The 18,718-nt window shown below is 51.8% G+C and overlaps 7 protein-coding genes across 7 annotated transcripts; 4 read left to right on the forward strand and 3 right to left on the reverse strand.

Annotated features, from left to right (window-relative positions):
- Positions 1 to 273: 273 nt before the first annotated feature.
- On the forward strand, positions 274 to 1,395 carry UV8b_05406 (uncharacterized protein; the record flags this gene model as incomplete). The annotated part of the gene is made up of 4 exons (XM_043142903.1): positions 274 to 382; positions 461 to 500; positions 597 to 905; positions 966 to 1,395. 4 exons carry the CDS (start codon positions 274 to 276, stop codon positions 1,393 to 1,395), a joined length of 888 nt encoding a protein of 295 aa, XP_042998836.1.
- Positions 1,396 to 2,321: 926 nt separating this feature from the next.
- UV8b_05407 (uncharacterized protein) lies at positions 2,322 to 5,021 on the reverse strand (the record flags this gene model as incomplete). Its single annotated transcript, XM_043142904.1, has 5 exons — positions 2,322 to 2,482; positions 2,561 to 4,154; positions 4,221 to 4,469; positions 4,558 to 4,691; positions 4,820 to 5,021. 5 exons carry the CDS (start codon positions 5,019 to 5,021, stop codon positions 2,322 to 2,324), a joined length of 2,340 nt encoding a protein of 779 aa, XP_042998837.1.
- Positions 5,022 to 8,843: 3,822 nt separating this feature from the next.
- UV8b_05408 (uncharacterized protein) lies at positions 8,844 to 9,464 on the reverse strand (the record flags this gene model as incomplete). The annotated part of the gene is made up of 3 exons (XM_043142905.1): positions 8,844 to 8,875; positions 9,196 to 9,330; positions 9,419 to 9,464. 3 exons carry the CDS (start codon positions 9,462 to 9,464, stop codon positions 8,844 to 8,846), a joined length of 213 nt encoding a protein of 70 aa, XP_042998838.1.
- A 619-nt stretch (positions 9,465 to 10,083) lies between these two features.
- On the forward strand, positions 10,084 to 10,870 carry UV8b_05409 (uncharacterized protein; the record flags this gene model as incomplete). The annotated part of the gene is made up of 4 exons (XM_043142906.1): positions 10,084 to 10,388; positions 10,488 to 10,533; positions 10,611 to 10,776; positions 10,842 to 10,870. The coding sequence occupies 4 exons, from the start codon at positions 10,084 to 10,086 to the stop codon at positions 10,868 to 10,870; spliced, it is 546 nt and encodes a 181-aa protein (XP_042998839.1).
- A 1,353-nt stretch (positions 10,871 to 12,223) lies between these two features.
- On the forward strand, positions 12,224 to 14,062 carry UV8b_05410 (uncharacterized protein; the record flags this gene model as incomplete). The annotated part of the gene is made up of 3 exons (XM_043142907.1): positions 12,224 to 12,314; positions 12,492 to 13,928; positions 14,004 to 14,062. 3 exons carry the CDS (start codon positions 12,224 to 12,226, stop codon positions 14,060 to 14,062), a joined length of 1,587 nt encoding a protein of 528 aa, XP_042998840.1.
- Positions 14,063 to 15,457: 1,395 nt separating this feature from the next.
- UV8b_05411 (uncharacterized protein) lies at positions 15,458 to 17,848 on the reverse strand (the record flags this gene model as incomplete). The annotated part of the gene is made up of 5 exons (XM_043142908.1): positions 15,458 to 16,315; positions 16,405 to 16,436; positions 16,495 to 17,573; positions 17,630 to 17,777; positions 17,836 to 17,848. 5 exons carry the CDS (start codon positions 17,846 to 17,848, stop codon positions 15,458 to 15,460), a joined length of 2,130 nt encoding a protein of 709 aa, XP_042998841.1.
- Positions 17,849 to 18,190: 342 nt separating this feature from the next.
- UV8b_05412 (uncharacterized protein) lies at positions 18,191 to 18,527 on the forward strand (the record flags this gene model as incomplete). The annotated part of the gene is made up of 2 exons (XM_043142909.1): positions 18,191 to 18,259; positions 18,348 to 18,527. The coding sequence occupies 2 exons, from the start codon at positions 18,191 to 18,193 to the stop codon at positions 18,525 to 18,527; spliced, it is 249 nt and encodes an 82-aa protein (XP_042998842.1).
- Between the last annotated feature and the right edge of the window lie 191 nt (positions 18,528 to 18,718).

Here is an 18,718-nt window from a genome sequence, read left to right on the forward strand (position 1 = left end):
CCAAACTTGGGACGCTCCTCCCTTTTGCCAAATAAAGCCTGCAACCGCCACTTTTACAGTAGTCACCTCTCGCCGCCGTTTCCCTCCCCCCTGTTCTTCTTGTCTTCCGCTGGTCTCGCATCCACCTTGTTGCAAAAGAAACAAACAGAACAAGGCGCGCAGCGCAATTCAACTCGGCTACATTTTCGTTTCCGACCCGAAGCGCTCCCTTATTTCGATACGGAACCAGCAGAAATTTTCCTGCCGGTCAAAAAACACCCAACGCAAATCGCCATGTCTGTCGTGTCTCTCCTGGGCGTTACGGTTGTGAATAACCCCGCCAAGTTCACCGACAAGTATGAATTCGAGATCACGTTTGAATGTCTGGAACCTTTGGAAAAGGGTACGAAACCGGCTCGCACCGTGAGCCGGCTGTCTTGTCGATTGCCACACCAAACAAGCTGACTGGTTATATCAACAGATCTGGAATGGAAGCTTACCTACGTTGGGTCGGCTACGTCGTGAGTCTTTGTTTTCTTCTGCGCTGTGCCAACCCTGCTTGAGCAAGGGCCGCGGGGGGGGGGCGGAAAGCAGCGACCAGCTAACAAAGGGACAAGGGATCAATATGACCAAGAGCTTGATTCTCTACTCGTCGGACCGGTCCCCGTTGGTGTGAACAAGTTTATATTCGAGGCCGACTCGCCCAACACCTCGCGCATTCCCGACGGAGAAATCTTGGGAGTTACCGTGATTCTCCTCACTTGCACGTATGACGGTCGTGAGTTTGTTCGCGTTGGCTACTACGTCAACAACGAGTATGACTCGGAGGAGCTCAATGCTGAGCCGCCGTCAAAACCAATTGTTGAGCGGGTGCGACGCAACATCTTATCCGAGAAGCCCCGCGTCACCCGCTTTGCCATCAAATGGTGTGTTTCCTCCGCCCCACCTCCCGTGAGTTGGAAGCTACTTACTGACACTCTTGATAGGGATTCTGAGGCATCTGCTCCCCCAGAATTTCCTCCCGAACAACCCGAGGCCGATCTGGTCGCGGATGGTGAAGAATACGGAGCCGAAGAAGCAGAAGAGGAAGCGGAGGAAGAAACTGTCGCCGAAGCCTCCGACAAGTCCAATGGTCAAACTGGCGAAGATGCCGAGATGGCCGGTGTAGAGCATGAAGCGCAAAACGAGAACGAGAACGAGAACGAGAACGGCCATGAAGAGGACGAAATGTCGGAGGACGGAAGTGTCGACATTGAGGGAGAGAGCGAGGACGAACTCGAGGAAGAGCTCGAAGAGGAGGGAGGCCAAGGCCAAGCCGGCGAAGAGGAAGCCGGCGAAGAGGATGTCATGGAGGTTGATCAAGGCGACAAGCAGACGAGCGCCTCGGTTTCCAAGCCGGTCGCTGCTGCATCTTGAGCTGCGCGCTTACTCGGCAAGGGGGATATCGATACACGCAGCTCTGGCCTTTTTCACAATACAATCGCAGTGGAGGGATCGTCCATTTCATACGCAGATACAAAATACGGGATGATTGGCGAGCGGGGCCAGGAAAATGCATGACGAGTGCTTCCTTCACGTTGCACCGGGTACAGTATACAGGCAAAGCAAGTCATGGAGAGGATGATGGTACACCGTATCGGACAAAGACCCCCCTCGGGCAATTCTCAAAACACAGAAAGAAAGACGGTGTGGTATTTCTTTGGTATATATAGCTGCTTCAACCCGCATCTGCCGGCCGCATAATTCTCATTGATCAATACTGGCTCATCCAAGTGGCCAATTGCCCGCAGGCCGAGCTGCCCTGCCAAATATCAGACACATGAAGCTATAGAGAAGCTGCCAGAGAAAATCATTCAACTTGAAAACGAAAAAGCATCTGTCCCGCCACGGACCAGCCGCAGCAGAATATCAACATCACCCACCCCAACACCAACATTACGGAGTACATAGTGTGCTTATGTGGTTATGAAACGCTCCTCCCTTTGCTCCATGAGATATCTTGGCAAACAATTCCCCAAAGTCAGACAAGGGAAAAAAGAAGAAGAAGAAGAAGAAGAAGAAGAGAGAAAAGAAGGAGAATAAGGAGAAGAGCAAGAAAAAAGAAGAAGAGGATAAAAAAGGAAGAGGGTGAAAGAAAAGAGGAAAAGGCAAAAGCGAGAGGAGTTGGTCTTGCAGACCATTCGTGCCAACGTGCTGACGGAAAGAAGAGAAATTACTTGAGATCAACTGTGGTATCTCTGCTTCCCCTGAAACGCCCCCCCCCCCCCCCCCTTCCCTCCCACCAGCCCGTTTGATATCATCATTATACATGGATGGACATTCTGGCTCCTCTTGTCGTCAGATTACCATCCCTTCTTGCGCGCAAATCTCTTGTTAAGCAGAGCCAGCACCTTGGGAACGTTAAATTGAACGTATTCGAGGTCGAGTTCATCTTGGTTGTCCTTCTGCATTTCAAGCAAATCGTCCAGCTTGAGGTCGAGTTCCAACAGACCCCTATTGCGACCTGAGGGGACAACATTCGGGTTAGCACACCTGGCCGAAAGCACTGTCTCCACATTCGACATGGCATTGTGCAACTTACCCTTGTAGTGGAGCGAAATAACAAATGTTCCAGGCAAAGGACTCGTAAAGTTAAAGTAGATGTTGGTCCGTCTGTTATCCGGGACATTACTCTTCTGTATCACTCCCTCCTTTTCGAGCTGCTGATGAGTGAACTTGTAAGGTCCAAGGACCTGTTGTTTCTGTTGCTTTCGCTTGGTTCCTTCGCTCTGAGACCGCACGTTATGCAAGTAGCTCTTGTACGTCTCCAACTGGCCGACCAAATAAGTGTTGTGGTCTCGAATCGTCTTGTACACCTCCTCGAGCTTCAACGTCTCGGCAATGACACCCTCCTTCAACGAGCCAAGATGCTGCAATTCCTGCTCAACCTCGTCACGCAAAAGATCAAACTGGTCGCTCTTGTCAATGACACCTAGCTCCTGAAGCTGGGACAGGAGCTCCATTGCCCTGATCCCTTTGCGGACCATGACGGCGTCGTTGCGGCTGGTAGCAGCGGCGTCTGCTACTCGCTCTAGTCGGAGAGGTCGGCGAAGGACCGCACTGCTCTGCGGAATGGTGCGCAGAATCTGCACAAAGATGGATTTGGCTTCCATAAAGTACACTTCCTCTTGTGTAATGTCCAGCGCGGCTGTCAAGTCGTCAATGGCAGTTTCCCATCTGCTGAAGAGCGGTAATTTGATCACTCGGTTTTCTTTGCGCGGAACCTGCGGTGGTGACGAGCCCAACTCTGCCACGATGGTTGCCAGGTGAGAGCTTTCATCCTTGCAAAGCTCCTGATAGTGCTTGTCAATGAGACCATGCATGGCGTAGATCTCGTTGAGTGTTATGTCCAGCTCAAGATCCTTTTTTGACAAGGCCACATAGTTATCCACTTCCAAGCTTTCGTAGAAATCACTGACCTCACAAAGGTCAAGCATGAACTTGTTGATTCGGTCCTTGTTCTGATGAATGAAGGGTTGAAGTTTGGCCATGTACGGCTCCTTGGCATACGATGGCTTATTGGCAAGATTCTGCAACATCTTCGCAATCAATGTCAAAGTCCGTCGAGGACGTTCGGCAGGAGTTCCGTCAATGAGCATGTAGGATTTGGGAGTGACAATGGCGGGGTTGATGAATCGCAGGAAGAAGAATCCTCCGATCAAGGTGCAGATAACCTGGTCGTTCGCATCCGGGTACTTGCGTTTTGTCAAGCTCCTGATCTGCTTGCAGATCCAGCGAATGCCGTAAGGCGTCTCCTCCAGGCCCTCGATAATCGTTGCCAAGAATCCGTTGGCAATTTCGGTCAGCATGGTAAGCCTAGGCTCAATGATAGCCTGAACCTGTGGGTTCTCTGCAGCTTGTTCGCCAGTGATGCCCTTGGGCAAGTTGGCGGGTACACTGCCGGTATCCTCCTCAATCTGCTCCAACATGCGTTCATAGACCTTTAAAGGGTTGATCTCAAGGTCCAAGTCCTTCAACTCGATGAGACTGTTGATTCTGTCGGCCAAGACGGTCTTGAGGAAACTCTGGCCAGGGCCACGACGGGTGTAGGTTGTCATCATACGGGAGACAGGCGTGTTAGCTCGAAGCAAAGAGGAGTAATCGGGCGTATGATCGAACTGATGAGTCAGAACGGACTAATCAGGAAAGTTAGCTCATTCGGTTGCACGAAGTATCTGGGGTAATCTATTTCTAAGGCGTACCTGAAACATGGTGAGTAGCAAATGCTCTTCACGGCTTTCGTACTGATTGCCGTAAATGGTGAACATGACCGTCTGCAACAGGGAGTCTATCTCGGCCATGGACACGAGTCTGCACAAATGGGCGATGTGTCGCGGTTCGGATTGTAATAGGAAGATGAGATTGCCGTACTTTTGCGTTTTATCGTCGTTGGGAAATACGCCCTGTTGTACTTCTGCGGTATCTTCCAGGTGGCTGGCAACTTCATTTTGCTACGCAAAGAAAAAAATGAAGAAGAAAAAAGTATCAATATACGAGGAAGAAACTGAAGAGAAGGAGAGACGGAGAACAGTTGCGAACCTCTTCAAGCGCCATGCGATTTTGAATGAGAAGGGCAATCCGAGAATCCAGGTATCGTACGTCTTTTTCGAGGACAAAGTTCTTTTTTGATTGTGAGGATATTTTGGTCTTGAGATCCCGGAGGACTTTCTGAGCTGTGCATATGGCGTCAGCGCTCCTTTCAATTCGAATATAGTCATCAAAAAACCACACGAATCGCAACTCGGTCGGTTCAAGTTCCAGAGACATGAAAGGATATCTCGCAGTTTACGGGAAACCATACCTTTGGCGAGATCATCTTCAATTTGCATTTCGCACTCGTTGGCCGACATGGACATGTACAATGCAGACATTGAGTATCGCTTTGACTGGCGCGCAGAGCGCGATCCATCATAAGACGACATGGTGTTCTGGCGGGACAATAGTTGAAAGGACGATGACGAGGCAGTTGAGGCCCTGGATGGTGTTTGAAGCATGGTGGGCATGATCAATGATGTGTAAGGCGTCACAGCGGCAGCGCACAGAAAGACTTGGCGGAGGAAGAGTGGTTTAGAAACTCGAAATCTTCGGGAAAGTGAGAATCGGCGGCAGCGCAGGTATGGAACAGGGCCCCCGATTTTCTAGTCGATTGTTCGGGGAGCTCTCAGCGGCGATTGATGGTAGAACCGCGAGCTGCACAGAATGAAGACTGAATATATGATATTGGGCCGGTTCGTTCGGCGACCGTTTATAATTCCGTGATGTCGACACTGGAGTCGGTTTGTCAAGGGAAAGACCGGGAAAAAAGGGCAGAGAGGAGGGGCTGATTGCAAATGCCGCTGGACATGCGTTGTGTCCGTCGCCTGTGGCGCTGGCAAAACACGTACTCCGTACTGTAAGCACCTTCCGACGAAGCAGCACAGCAGGCAAAGCAGGCTTAAGCGGCTGAGGCCGAACGGTTGCACAACAGGCTTGATCGACCAATGGGTAAAGGGTTCAGCAGGAAGACGTGCAAGTGCCGATGATGACGGTGCACAAAATGTTTGGTACTAGACTAGCAGTCTGGTCGGACGCAAAGAGTAAAGGCAATCGAGCGATGCTGGGGCTCGCCCCGTCAGAATCGAGGCCCCGACCTCTAGTGGCCGCGCGGATGGAGTGGTGACTGGAGCAATGTGACTGACGGTTATATGTGGTCAGAACGGATTAGGTTGGTTTTCTTGGCGGGAGGTTTGACGCGCGCAGAGAAGACGGAGAAGTTCCCAGGACCCATGCAATTCTGTCGACGACGGCGCTGCGACCGAGATTGCGAGGCCCGGGTTCTGGGCAGCCAGTGGCGCTTGGTTAAATGATGCGAGGCAAGAGGAGAGAAAGGCCAGACGGCTGAAGGGTGCGGCGAGGAGGCTGCGGGGACGCAAAGTTGGCAAGTCGAGGCAGACGAGCCCACATGGGATGTTGCCTGAAGAATGACGAGAGCCAGATGCGAGATGCTGGTGGGAATAGGAACGAGGGTGGGGAAGGGGGAGGGAGGGGCGCGAACGGAGGACACACTACGTACCTGTAGTACAACGGCGTGCGTGGGAGGCCCAGACAGCAGGGAAGGAACTCAAGGAGGGAAGGAAGTTGTTCAGGTTCAGGATAAATTGGATACGATGGCAAAGTCGGACAGAGTCCGCCAAGAGCCAGCCAAGAGACATGAGCCAGCCAGCGCAGGTCTCCACGTCCGGGGTATGTTCTGGGTGTCTGGGTCAGGTCTGGATCAGGGGCAAGGGCGACGAGCCGTGTGGGAAGGAACTGTGGAAGTAGTGGGGCAGGAACGGTACATGTACACGGACGGCGACGCAAGCAAGGAGGTACCTAAGGTACCTACCTACTAAGGTGGCCGGTAGAAACCAGGTGCCTTATCTAAGCTGGTACCTGTGTGGATGATGCAGGCAAGTGCCCAGATTAGGTACGGAGTACTTGGCAGTTACTTGAAGGAAGAAAGTCCTCGTCTCGCTAACGCCTGGCTCAGTCAGTCAGGCGGAAGCCCTGGCCAGCGGCGCGGCGCGTCTGTTTCAAGGCCTCGCTCTGCATCAAGCTCCAGAGATTAGGCAAAGTAGAATCTTGCGGCTACTTGCAACGACAAAGATCCGAAACAGTAAAGTCGAGTTTGCAACGTGAGAAGGTCGGTGGCTGACTCCCCCTGCATTTACAGTACAGACTAAAGAACTGGGTCCTTCCGCATACCTGAGGAACCTAAGGAGGTACTCACTATCCATTCTTATGGGAGTTCCTAAAGGGGATCATTGATCAACCCACCAGACAACTCCAAGCAAGTGAACCTGGTGCAATCAAGGCCGTCACACCCGGGGCCTGAAATAGTCTCGATCTATTTATTTTCTCTGGGAGATACTGAGATGCACGGACTAGACAGTCCTACGGTGCATTAAGAAGAAGGGGGAAGGGGGAAGGGGGGCAGAAAGAGAAAAAGCAAAAAAGCAAAAAAAAAAAAAAAAAAAGATATGCATACCACGTTCAAGAAAAAGATCGGCGTTATATTGAAAGAAACGAGGGAGAACGGGCAAGTTGATCGACATTTTGCTGGTCGCGGGCAACCCGGCCAAAGTTGCCTATAGCTTAGGTACCTCCTAGCTAGAGTATACTACCTAACCTAAGCCAGTAGCTGCTGGCTTTCGGTAGTGGTGGCCCCACCACTACTGACAGCTTACTAAACCGTCTGGAAGGCTGGTGCGTGCAGTTTTGCAAATCCAGCTCGCGAGAGCGGAACCACCAGTTTGGTCAATATTCGATTCAATACTCCGTATGCGCAGCCGTTTGCAACAGAGGGAGAGGCTGGGGTTGCTCAATGGAGCGGGAAGAGTTGACGGCTTTCGGTAGGCTGCGAAGCCCTCGTCCTCGGTTCTCGCAGCGCCGATTCAACGTACGTTCAAGGCCAGAAAAGAAAGGCACATACATACATGTAGGAGGTACCTAGGATAAAAAGTCCCGACTTGTGCCCAAATGGGGGTCTTGGTGGCGCTAATCTTGCATTATAATTCATGTTAGCTGCATGCATCTTGATTACTTGGTGGCAAGAGGGGCACGTATGTACGTCGTTATTTCGACTAATGACTTTGAATCCTATGGCGTGCCTTTTAAGGTTTAAGCTTCCAGTCACTCAGCGGAACAAATTCAGGAATACGTAGTACAATTCTTTCTTATCTGTAGAATCCGAACCAATCACAATCCGTCAACTGCACCAGAAGATACAGAGTAGCGCCTGTCTAGACCCGTTTGAGCCATTCAATAAATAACACATGTGAAGAACACCACCATCCGGGACCCTTCCACACCTTCTTCCCCCCCCCCCCCCTCTAATCCCAGAGAGAGGGAAAAAAAAAAAAAGGAGAAGAAAAGGAAAAAAACCTCCGCAGTACGTGCTCCGTAATTCCGTATGTACGGCAAAGGGCAGCCATGATCAAGGTACTCGGCACGGAGTAGAGAAGTTTAGGTAGTTTTCTAAACCCCTCCCGCGACAGCCGGTCATGGCCGTGACAACGGGTACCTTCTGCAGCATTGTGCAACTCAAGCCATGCTCGGGATACCCCATTTGTGAAAGTGATTGAAGCCGGCGGTAATGCAAACGTCCAGAAGCCGTCATTGTCAATGTTGTGTACGGCCTATGGGCCTTGTTGGCCCTGACCTTGTCGCCAACACGGCCCCAATCCCAGTCGCTCGTCGTTGGAATTACGTCACAAGGCTTTCACGAGCCAAAAAGAAGAAGAAAAAAGACAAAGTGCAGAACCGAGGGAGGGGAGAAGGAAAGAATCTGGAGAAGAAGAAGAAGAGGAAGAAGAGAATAGCCTCGTCTTCAAGGACATGGAAGAAGAAGAAAATAGAAAGCAAACAAGAAACCAGGGCAAATGCAGATGGTGCTATGTAGTAGAAACCGCTGTAGGGGTCAGAGACGATGACAAGCCCGTCTTCGTCTTACCTGCCTTCAATTCCTTCGAAACGCAAGCAGCTACCGCAACGTGCTTGGCTCCTGTGAGTCCTGTCAGCAAAATGCCGCAATGGCACAGGCTGCGCGTTTTCTTCACCGTCTTTTCCATCTCATTCATGCATGAGCTTCGTCCACGGAAAGAGGAAAACATGCCCGCAAGCCGGCGCGCTGCCAGCCACCAGGGCGCCCAAGCTGAGAGCATGTTTGCGTTGCATGTACGGAGTTGTCCGCAGCCCGCAGCCCGCAGCCCGTCAGAAGCATGCATCTGGCCTTTGCTACCTACCTTACCTTAGGTATGTATGTAATGCAAGTCTCGGACCAGGTTGTGAGACCCTCGCAGGGTTTGTTACTTTTGCTGTATCAAATGGCCGTCCGCCACTGCAAGCAGAACTCCTGAGATGTCATATAATCGAATACGAAGTAAGGAACCAAGGATAACTGGCCTGATTCTCGGAAAAGGAACCGCGACTCGACTCACTCTCCATCCGACGCGCATGTGTATCTGAATAACCCGAATAGCCCGAATGAAAACCTGGGCCTCGCAGCCCTCGGCACCGCTTGGTTTTCTTCCAAGCTACCGAGTTTTCTTTGCAAGGACGTTTCATCGAGAATGTGCTTGCACGCCCCCTCCCCAGTTTCTCGCATGCTTGGACTCGGGGGCCTGAAGTATACCGGAAATTTCAAGTTGAAACACATACAGGGCCCCGGTAAGACCGATTGCTGCTGGAGAAACTTGCCATCGAGGATGAAACGAGGGCGTGAATCTGTGAGCCCATGGAGTTGCACCATCCAACCCACACTTGACGTCTGCTTTGATATATCTTGTTTCGCCTCTTGCGGCATATCAGCTCTGTGACGCATCCACTTTTCTTCGGGATGAAACAAGAGGCATTAGGAAGGAGCATTAATTTGGGTGCTGACCTTGTTCGTGTTTGAGCAGCCCGATAAATTGCTTCCACCACGGCATCATGGCAATTTTGTGTTTGTGTTTCCTCCGATTATGGAGAGAATGAAGCGGTTCGTTCCTCACTCTTGTCCAATAAGACCGGTTTCGACGAGGGCTTAAGATGATTTTCTTTTTTTTTCGCCTCCTTTTTCTTCTTCCCTTTTTATTGTGTTGGGCAACTTGTTGTGTTTGTGCGACGGCTGCAAGTCCAAGATTGCTGTGCTCACCTCTCTCACCCCTTGTGCGCTAAGAAATGAAATGAACGGCCCAAGTTAAAGATAAACAAAGATAAACACAAAAGAAAATAAAACCAGGAACAGGAATGCCTTTTTCTGCAAGAAACGTTACGTCAATGGTGTATTGCAGAAATGTTTACGGAGAACGGAGTAGTCTTCAATCACAACGGCTGGTGAGCTCGGTGGGGCAAAGAATCCCCCGTCTGGTCCAGTCTGGTGCCTGATGTCGTCCCCCTCCCCTTGTCTGGCTGGCGGCTGACTCTGGCGGCTGGCCAACGGCTTGACAGCCGATCGGAGCTTAGCTCCGAGGCTGCTGCTCAACTCCTCCCAACAACTCAAGACCACGCAAACCCCATTGCTCTTTTACCAACCTTCAAGTTGAGCCAGTTCCTCTAGGCAACAACATGGCGTGCCGTTCCTCACTCCGTCGCGTCGCCTTCACCCCTGCCCTACGCAGCTTCCACTCAACCCCCCGCGCCTTTGTCAAGGTCGGTGATGAGGTGCCCAACTTCGGCGACCTCATGGAGAAATCGCCGGGATACAATGTCAACCTGGCGGATGAGTTCAAGTCGTCCAACGGATATATTATTGGCGTACCGGGAGCCTTCACCGGAACATGCTCCAGTGTGCATATTCCTTCGTACATTCACCATCCTCGCCTGAAGTCAGCCGGTCAAGTATTTGTGGTTTCTGTGAATGATCCTTTTGTGTAGGTTGTCTTGAACTGGAAACCTGGCTTTTTTTTTCTTGCCGCCTATGTCGGTGTTTTCTTGGCAATCTCGAGGCTAAAGTGAATCTCATACCCTAGGATGAAAGCTTGGGCGGAGCAGCTCGATCCCGCTGGGGAAACAGGCGTAAGTGGGCAGTCATTTCATTTCCTTCACACTTCAACCTGGACCTTGTGTAGCAAGATTGCTTACGGTCTCGATAGATCCGCTTTCTTTCGGACCCCTCAGCCGGCTTCACGAAAGCCCTCGACCTTGGCTTCGATGGATCTGCGGTGTTTGGTGGTGTACGCAGCAAGCGTTATACTCTCAAGATTGAGGGTGGCAAGGTCTCCAAGACGTTCATTGAGCCAGACGGCACCGGTGCCAATGGTATGTTGTCCAATCCGCGAAACAAGGCAGGCCTTGGAAGAAGAATACTAACAGAGACATTTCAGTCTCCATGGCTGAAAAGGTTCTGGACTAGGTCATGCGAGCGTTTGGAGATGCAAACACGAGGGAGCCCAGAGAGTTGTATAGTATTATTATTATTGTGCAAAGAACACCCGCACCAGAGTTTAAGGACCTTATTCAACTAGGAAATCATAGACACCTGATAACGCCCGAGCGCACGAGCCTTGTGAAGGCGTCTAAAGAGTGGGTGCTTCGAAACGGGGTCTACAAAAACCCCTGGTTGGCCAGGCGTGATCGAAAACGGAGATGTAAAATGTGGGGAAGATGCAGGAAAAGGATCAAATACTCTTCAATGTTGTCAATCCTAAAGCGAGACAGGTACTTTCAGTTCATCGAGCTTGAAAAGCCGTTAATGGATCTGTAAGTAGAGTCGATTTGCCTTTGGCGGTGCAACGTTTGTTCTCTCGTCTTTTGTCGTCAGTTCGAACGAGACGGAACCAACATTGAAGTTTTTGGAAGACGGTCCAGCGGAAAAAGGCATCTGCGTTGGGCCCTGGAGAGTTACTAAGCTTATTAGTCTCGTCTGGTTCCTAGGAGGTACCTACCAGGTTACCTAATGTAACCACCGGACCAGCTTTTATGGGGCGAATGGATGGCCCTGTACCTACTCCGTACATGTACGGAGTACGGAGGAGCCAACTGGTCAAGGCTAGCGGCCTAATAGTAAGTAAACTGCAGGCACCGTGCCAGTTCCGCTTGCTGCTGGTTGGCTTCCAAGTCAGCTGCCCCGCTCCCCCGAAGATCTACCGCCGCCCTGTACTTGAACCACGGGTTCTCGGCCCAGAGCTCCATGGGCCTGTCTGTCATTCCCAGACCGAATCCAACCGTCTGCTGCTGCTGCCTTTGTCATCCGTACCGCGACGTCTTATAACGTTGCCATTCCTTTTCGCGTCCCTCCGCCACCACTCATCTGGGCGTCTTAATCTTGGCGGTTTGCGGCACCTCTGAAGACGAAGCGTCTTTCCGAGTAGTAGTTACTCCACCTTTTTCCGCCGCCATCATCGTGCTTCCTACTTGGTTGAGGCAGTCCCGAAAAGAAGTCATCATCATCACAGTGTTGCCCCTCCTCTCCAAAGTATTGACGCTTTTTGGTTGTTGCACAAGCGCCGCACCTTCCCCCTTTCCCCTCTTCTGAATTCGTCCTTTTGATAGCAGACAACTTTGCCGACGAATCGCCTCACAACCTGTTTCTGCACCAACTAAAGGAACCGCCACCATTCCTCCTCAGACAAGGAAACGAAAGGCTGCTGAGGCGACGATATCTTCTCAAGAAGACAAAGTGCTGCCTCCGCAAAAGAGATTCGTCGCCTCAGCCACCGATCCTCCAGCGGCCCCCCCAACTCCCGTCACCACAACAAGCGCCAATATGGATTCCGACGAGGAATACATGTCTCCCATGTCGAGCGATGATGAGATGATGCAGGAATATAGCGGGGATGAGATGTCTGCGGCTGAAGGTATCGTCCCCCCCTTTTTTCTTTTCGTTTTTTTTTTCTTTTTCTTGTTTGTTTGTTTGGTTTGTTTGCTCCGTTTCCAGCCTCTGCACAACAACACATGTGATGTGGCTTGAGGCATCGCTTTATCCATAACACGTACATGGGAGCGGAAGGCTAACGTAATCACCTTCCCTGCAGACTTCGAAGACGACTTTGACGAGCCGGATCCTGATTTTGGTCTGTCGCCAAAGGATCTGGGCAAGGCCAAGCAGCCGGCTCACATCATTCCCTTCAAGGTCTACGAGCCGTCCGATATTCAACGCCAGCAGGATGATATGATCAACGAGGTGAACATGATTTTGGACATGCAAAAGGAGGATGCCGCCATCATGCTGCGGCACTTTCGATGGAACAAGGAAAGATTGCTCGAAGACTACATGGATCACCCTGAACAAGTTCTTGAGGCTGCGGGTTTGAGCCGCCAAAGTTTTTCTTTGCCCAAGCTAGAGACTATTCCTGGCTTCTTTTGCGATATTTGCTGCGAGGATGAGGAAGGCTTGCAAACCTTTGCCCTGCACTGTGGTCACAGATACTGTGTCGACTGTTACCGTCAATACTTGACTCAGAAAATCAAGGGCGAAGGCGAGGCCGCGAAGATCCAATGTCCTTCGGACGACGGTTGTGGTCTTGTGCTTGATTCTCGCTCGCTGGATTTGCTCGTCACTCCCGAGCTGACGGGTCGGTATCGCGAACTGCTCAACAGGACCTATGTTGAGGATAAAGACTTTTTCAAGTGGTGCCCAGCGCCAGACTGTCCCAATGTCATAGAGAGCAGCATCAAGAAGAAGGATCTGGACAGGATTGTTCCGTCGGTAGAGTGCCTGTGTGGCTGCAGATTTTGCTTTGGCTGTCCGAACTCTGACCACCAGCCCGCTCCCTGCGACCTGGTCAAGAAATGGCTCAAGAAGTGTGAAGATGACTCGGAGACGGCCAATTGGATCTCGGCCAATACAAAGGAATGCCCCAAATGCAGCTCAACCATAGAGAAGAATGGGGGCTGTAACCACATGACCTGCCGCAAGTGCAAGCATGAATTCTGCTGGATGTGCATGGGATTGTGGTCGGAACACGGCACCAGCTGGTACAATTGCAACCGGTACGAAGAAAAGAGCGGCTCCGAAGCTAGGGATGCCCAAGCCAAGTCTCGTACGTCTTTGGAGCGATATCTGCATTATTACAACCGATATGCCAACCACGAGCAGTCTGCCAGGCTGGAGAAGGACACTGCTTGCAAGACGGAGAAGAAGATGATACAGCTACAAACCACGTCGGGAATGTCGTGGATAGAAGTGCAATACCTCCACTCCGCAGCTCAGGCCTTGCAGACGTGCCGCCAGACGCTCAAGTGGACATACGCCTTTGCCTTTTACCTGGCGAGAAACAATCTGACGGAAATATTTGAGGACAATCAGAAGGATTTGGAAATGGCGGTTGAGAATTTATCCGAGATGTTTGAGATGCCTATTCAAGAGTTGTCGGATCCCAAGCTCAAAGTCGACATCATGGACAAGACGTCGTATTGCAACAAGCGTCGCGTGATTTTACTCGAGGACACTGCCGAGAACCTCGCCAAGGGTAAGTGGCGCTTTGTCAAGAGGCGATGGCCTGTGATAGCCAATGGGGGAACTGAGGACTGACTGATGTCTTTAGCGAGATGGACATTCAACCCAGACTTGACGAACGCTTCACCAGCAGCCGCGCGACGCTGAGTCCCTCGACGCAGCCCGTGAGCGGAGCATTTATAGCCTCCAAGTACACGAACTTGCTCCACCTCCCTTCCTGTGTGCTACGACCACTCTATTTAATCACCATATAGATTGCTTTCACGTATCATGACGACTCTTCTCACGACCCTCTTGGACCAAGACTTTTGAAGCCACACCCGCGTTTGCATGGAAGCGAGATAGACCATGACACTCGATGTATTTCATCTTTCTTTACGTGCTGCAATGCTCACCACCCTGCTCTGCACCCCTGGGCATTCCGACTATCCTATTCCTCCCTGTTTGGGCGATTATGGTACAACTTTGCTTCGCATCTGGGGTTATCTATCTGTTTTTTTTTCCGTCCCCATTCTTTTTTTATTTCATCTTTCTCCCCCTTCCCCTCTGTTTTATTTGATGTGCTGGAACTATTGGCGGAGGCGTTGTTGGGAACCACCGTTGGTGTTTTGGCTTGCTTGAGACGCATGTGGTCCTGGTCGTGCACGGTCTAGGCTACCTTGGGTACCTTACCTCTAAGGTGCCTGCTTAAGTACCTTGGACTTGGGAAGTGCACAGGGTCATCAGACGGCTGGTTTTTTTCCTTTCTTTTTTTTGGAATGAAGATGGTTAAGAGGATCAATCACGCTGCATTTGATAAGCGAGGCTTGGCACGGCACCCTGGTAGAATGCAGCATATGCATAAATTCATGTCATTACAAAGCCTCTGCGTTTCGCGCGTGTTGCCATGTTGAACGGCCACGACGATACGGCCACGATACGGCCACGATACAGTCACGATACGGCGGCAATCCAAAACCACAGTCAAGCCATGCACATGATTCCCTGCTTGTTCGCACTCTCGGCACGCCATTCGCCCCTGGCCTTGTAGGTCACATTACCTTGGTACCTAGGTTTACCTAGGTTAGGAGGTAGGTAATTGATAGTCCGCAAGTCTATTGTAAGAAATTCCATACGATGCCAATACAACCCGCCTCCCGCCCCCGTCACCTACATGGACAAACGGCTCGTCGCCTCCTGACAAAAAACTACCCGACATGAAAAGAGACCAGTCGAACCAAATGGGGGAAGAAGTAAGTTTGTTAAAAAAAAAAAAAAAGAGAAAAAAAGAGAAAAAAAATTACCAAGAGCCGGTGCGACAGTGCTCGCAAGCTCCTTCCGACCGCCACCTCCTCTTGAAAGAATACAGCCAGCCGAAGAGACATGCGGGAAGAAACGCCTGGAAATGCCGAGGAGACACGCCGAAACTGTATGCAAACCGAGCGGGCTCTGTGGCACAAAATATGCCAGTGATGCAATGAGAAGGAGCAGCTAAGCCCGGAAAGGGGGGCCGGGTAAGAGGCAAAAGCGGTAAAGAAAAAAAAGTAGCCAAGCTTGTGGTTTTTACGAAAACGCGAATCGAGACAGGTCCAGCTTCCGCGCGGGCAGCTCCGCTTCCTCTTCAGCCTCCCCGTCGCTATCGGGCACCATGTGATCCTCGCTCCCGCACTGTCGGTTGAGTGCTTCGACCTCGGCCACGTCTACCTTGGGTAGCGGCACGAATGACGGGTTCGCGGGCAGGCCCTTTGCATTCTCTTTGCCAATCTTGGTCCTTGGCTGGGGCGGTCGTCGCGGCGATTCCGACGCGTGGTTCGCGCGAGCGCCTAGTCTCTGCAAGGGGGTAAGCCGTAAGCCGGCTGTCGAGGGCGCAGTGGAGGGAGTGGGTGCCGTGCTGAAGACGGACGACTGAAGAGACGTTGACGAGGCAGGCGTGCTGGTAAACGAAAACCGGCTCAGGTTTGGCCGCGACGGTGTCGTAAGCGACTGTCGCTTGGGTTTCGCCAGCGGTGGGGGAGGCATGCCGTTGCTGGCAGGTCCAGGCCCAGCAGCATCTGCTGGCTTGTCGTCGCGGTTTGGAGATTTGATGCTCATGCTTGTTTCCTGGCTCGTCCCCTGGCTCGTCCCCTGGCTCGTCCCCTGGCTTGTTGTTGTGCCCCGCCCAGACGTCTGGGAACCGTCGTCAAAGATGACTATGGATTGGTCTCGTTTGCTCGCAGAGTTCCAACCTTCGAAATCCGGCAGAGCACGGAGGCTGTCCTCGATCGAGTCGTCCGAGAACAAGTACGCATCACTCTTTGACCTGACCGGGCTCCTTTTCGCCTTGGAGAGCGGAAAGAACTTGCTCTTCTTTGGCGAGCCAACGTCTTCATCATCCCCTTCACACAATCGCGCCTTCTTCTTGGGCCTGTTTGGAGGCTCTGGCTGTGGGACGGCCGAGGTTGACAATCTCGCCGAGTCATCATCAGACGGTCCCGTTGAGGCTGAGCCGCTTGCGGCTGGTGTGAGCATACTCGATACGGGCTCTGTGCGCCGACGTTGAAGTCTAGGAGACGTTCTGAGAGGGGAGGGACCTTTTCGTCTGGAATCGGGGCCTGTCCTACCCGTTATCCCATCTAAATTATCGACATAAGGCCGCGGCAAAGGGAATACGCGAGGAACCAACCCCCCGTCGGTGATTTGCGCGACTCGCTGATGGTCAATGGAGAAGCAGTTGCTGTCCATTTCGCCCATGGGTATTCTGTTATGGCCCTTGAAGTAGGACGTTATGGGATTGCGAAGCGGCTGGCTCGCGATCGAAGTCTGAGAATGCCTCCGCTTAGAAGGCGTTGTGACGATGACCATGGGCGTCTTAGTGATCGGGTTGAGATCGCCTGTGGCTATAGCCTTTGCCAGCTCTGCTTCGACATGGGCACCAATAAAGGGCATCTCCTCTGCTGTTCGACTTCCATCGAGTTCAGTCAAATGAACCAGCTCCCCTTTTCGAGGGCAAAACACCCATTGATGCAGAAAAGTCAGCTCGGCCTGATAGAACTGTGTCAGGTAGTTTTCCGATATGCGCTTGCCCTCCAGTTGGAGCATGCGAACAACGCGCTCTGGGGTTTTGGACTTGCGAAGCATGCGATAGGCCGTTTTCAATCCTATGCCAGGCAGGCCGTCTAGATAATCGCAGCCGCTCATGATAGCCATCCTCCGAAAGTCAGTGTCGGACCACCCAGTCAGGGACACCTCTTTGCAAGCGCAAAAGTCGCGCCGATGAATCTCCATGCAATTGCCGTATTGATCGAGTTTGGTCAGCAGCCGTTTAGCTCCAAATACAAGCAGATCCGAGTCGTCAGAGATAATGCCCTTGACCAGACCCTGGCGTTCCAAATAAACTAGCTGGGCGTCGGCTTCGTAGGGAGCCACCACATATGGAATACCCATCCGCTTCAACTCCTGAATCAAGGTTGATGCCATCTCCGGGGTGACGTCGATACACTTCTGAAACTCGTGGGCAGCTTGAGACGATTTGCCCGCTTGGAGGAACTCAGTGGCAAGCTTTTTCCTCTCCGCTCGTTTCCTGGCTCGCGATTCCTCAGTGGCGGCTTTACTGGGGAGAAAGTCGCCGTCGAATACCATGTAGGGGGTGACACCGAAATGTTGTAGCATACGGACGCGGTGCAAGGCTGCATTCACATATCTGAATTTGCCAAGTCAATTAAAGGGAGCAGTTAGCAACGAGAAATAGATGCTTACTTCCTGGTTGGTTTGCCTTGACCCAGTTCAACGGCGCATGAATAAGCAGCGCGATGCAACCACCCATACGCGTCGACTGCAAGCGTTTCGCCTTTGCACTTCTTGAGCTCTGTTGGACGTTGAATGGATTTGAGCAGCGGCAGCAAACCTGTGCAAGGTTAGGCCCAGGGTACAGAGTGTTTGCCATAAGATTGCAAGATACGAACCGGACACGCCCATTGTGAATAGCTACGCACAACGCCGCAGCTGACGGTGGCTCTCCCGCCGAGTTTTATGATGCTCGATAGAATGAAATCGTACAGTGACTTTGTAGGAGCCGAAATTTTTCTTGGGTCAAGCGTCCAGTTTCTGAGGCAGCTGTGGTTTCAGAGACTCGGAGCAACCCAAGGCGTGAAATATTGGTGTTGATATGAATCTCGAGCTTTGAAGGTGGTGGGTTTTGACACGTGAGGTTGAGAAGCTGAGGCGATCTCAAGACGAGTTTCCGCGACGGAAAAGTTGCTTCTCTCAGAAATAAAGAAAGAAAGCAAAGAGAGCCGTGAGAGTTGTGGCTGGAGCAAAATGCCAGGAGCGAAGCTGATCGTGGAGGCCCGTCACGGGATGCAGAGATGGCGGCAATTCGTGGCCGACGTAACCAAGGGTGTCGAGGGATGACTTTCTAGCCAAAAGAAATGCTCGCGTTTGTTTCCGAGTGGAGGTCCGAACATGCTCGTGGCAGGAAGTCAGTCGAGGTGGTAGAACGCTGAAGACCGAGGTTGACGTTGTGGTGAGGCAGCGAACGAATATCGCGTGCCTCGACACCGCCAACAACAGATTCCGCACGACCAACGAGTCCCGACGCACGTGGAGAAAGAGCGCCACGGAGCGGCCGAGGGAACAACAGAGTTCCAGAAACTAAAAAAAAAAAAAAAAGGGAAGAATCAGCCGGGGGAATCAAAGTCTCTCTTGACGCGTCATGTCATGATGGGAAGCAGTGAGAGGCAGCAAGACAAGACCCAAGACCAACAAGTGACATTTGAGCGGGTTGAAGAATCAAGGCGGACATGGAGCCTCGTGCCCAGTTCCAACGCTGCGACGCGTTGATACTAC

This window comes from Ustilaginoidea virens, chromosome 4 (genome assembly GCF_000687475.1).
Source record: "Ustilaginoidea virens chromosome 4, complete sequence".
In the NCBI taxonomy this organism is placed as follows: domain Eukaryota; kingdom Fungi; phylum Ascomycota; class Sordariomycetes; order Hypocreales; family Clavicipitaceae; genus Ustilaginoidea; species Ustilaginoidea virens.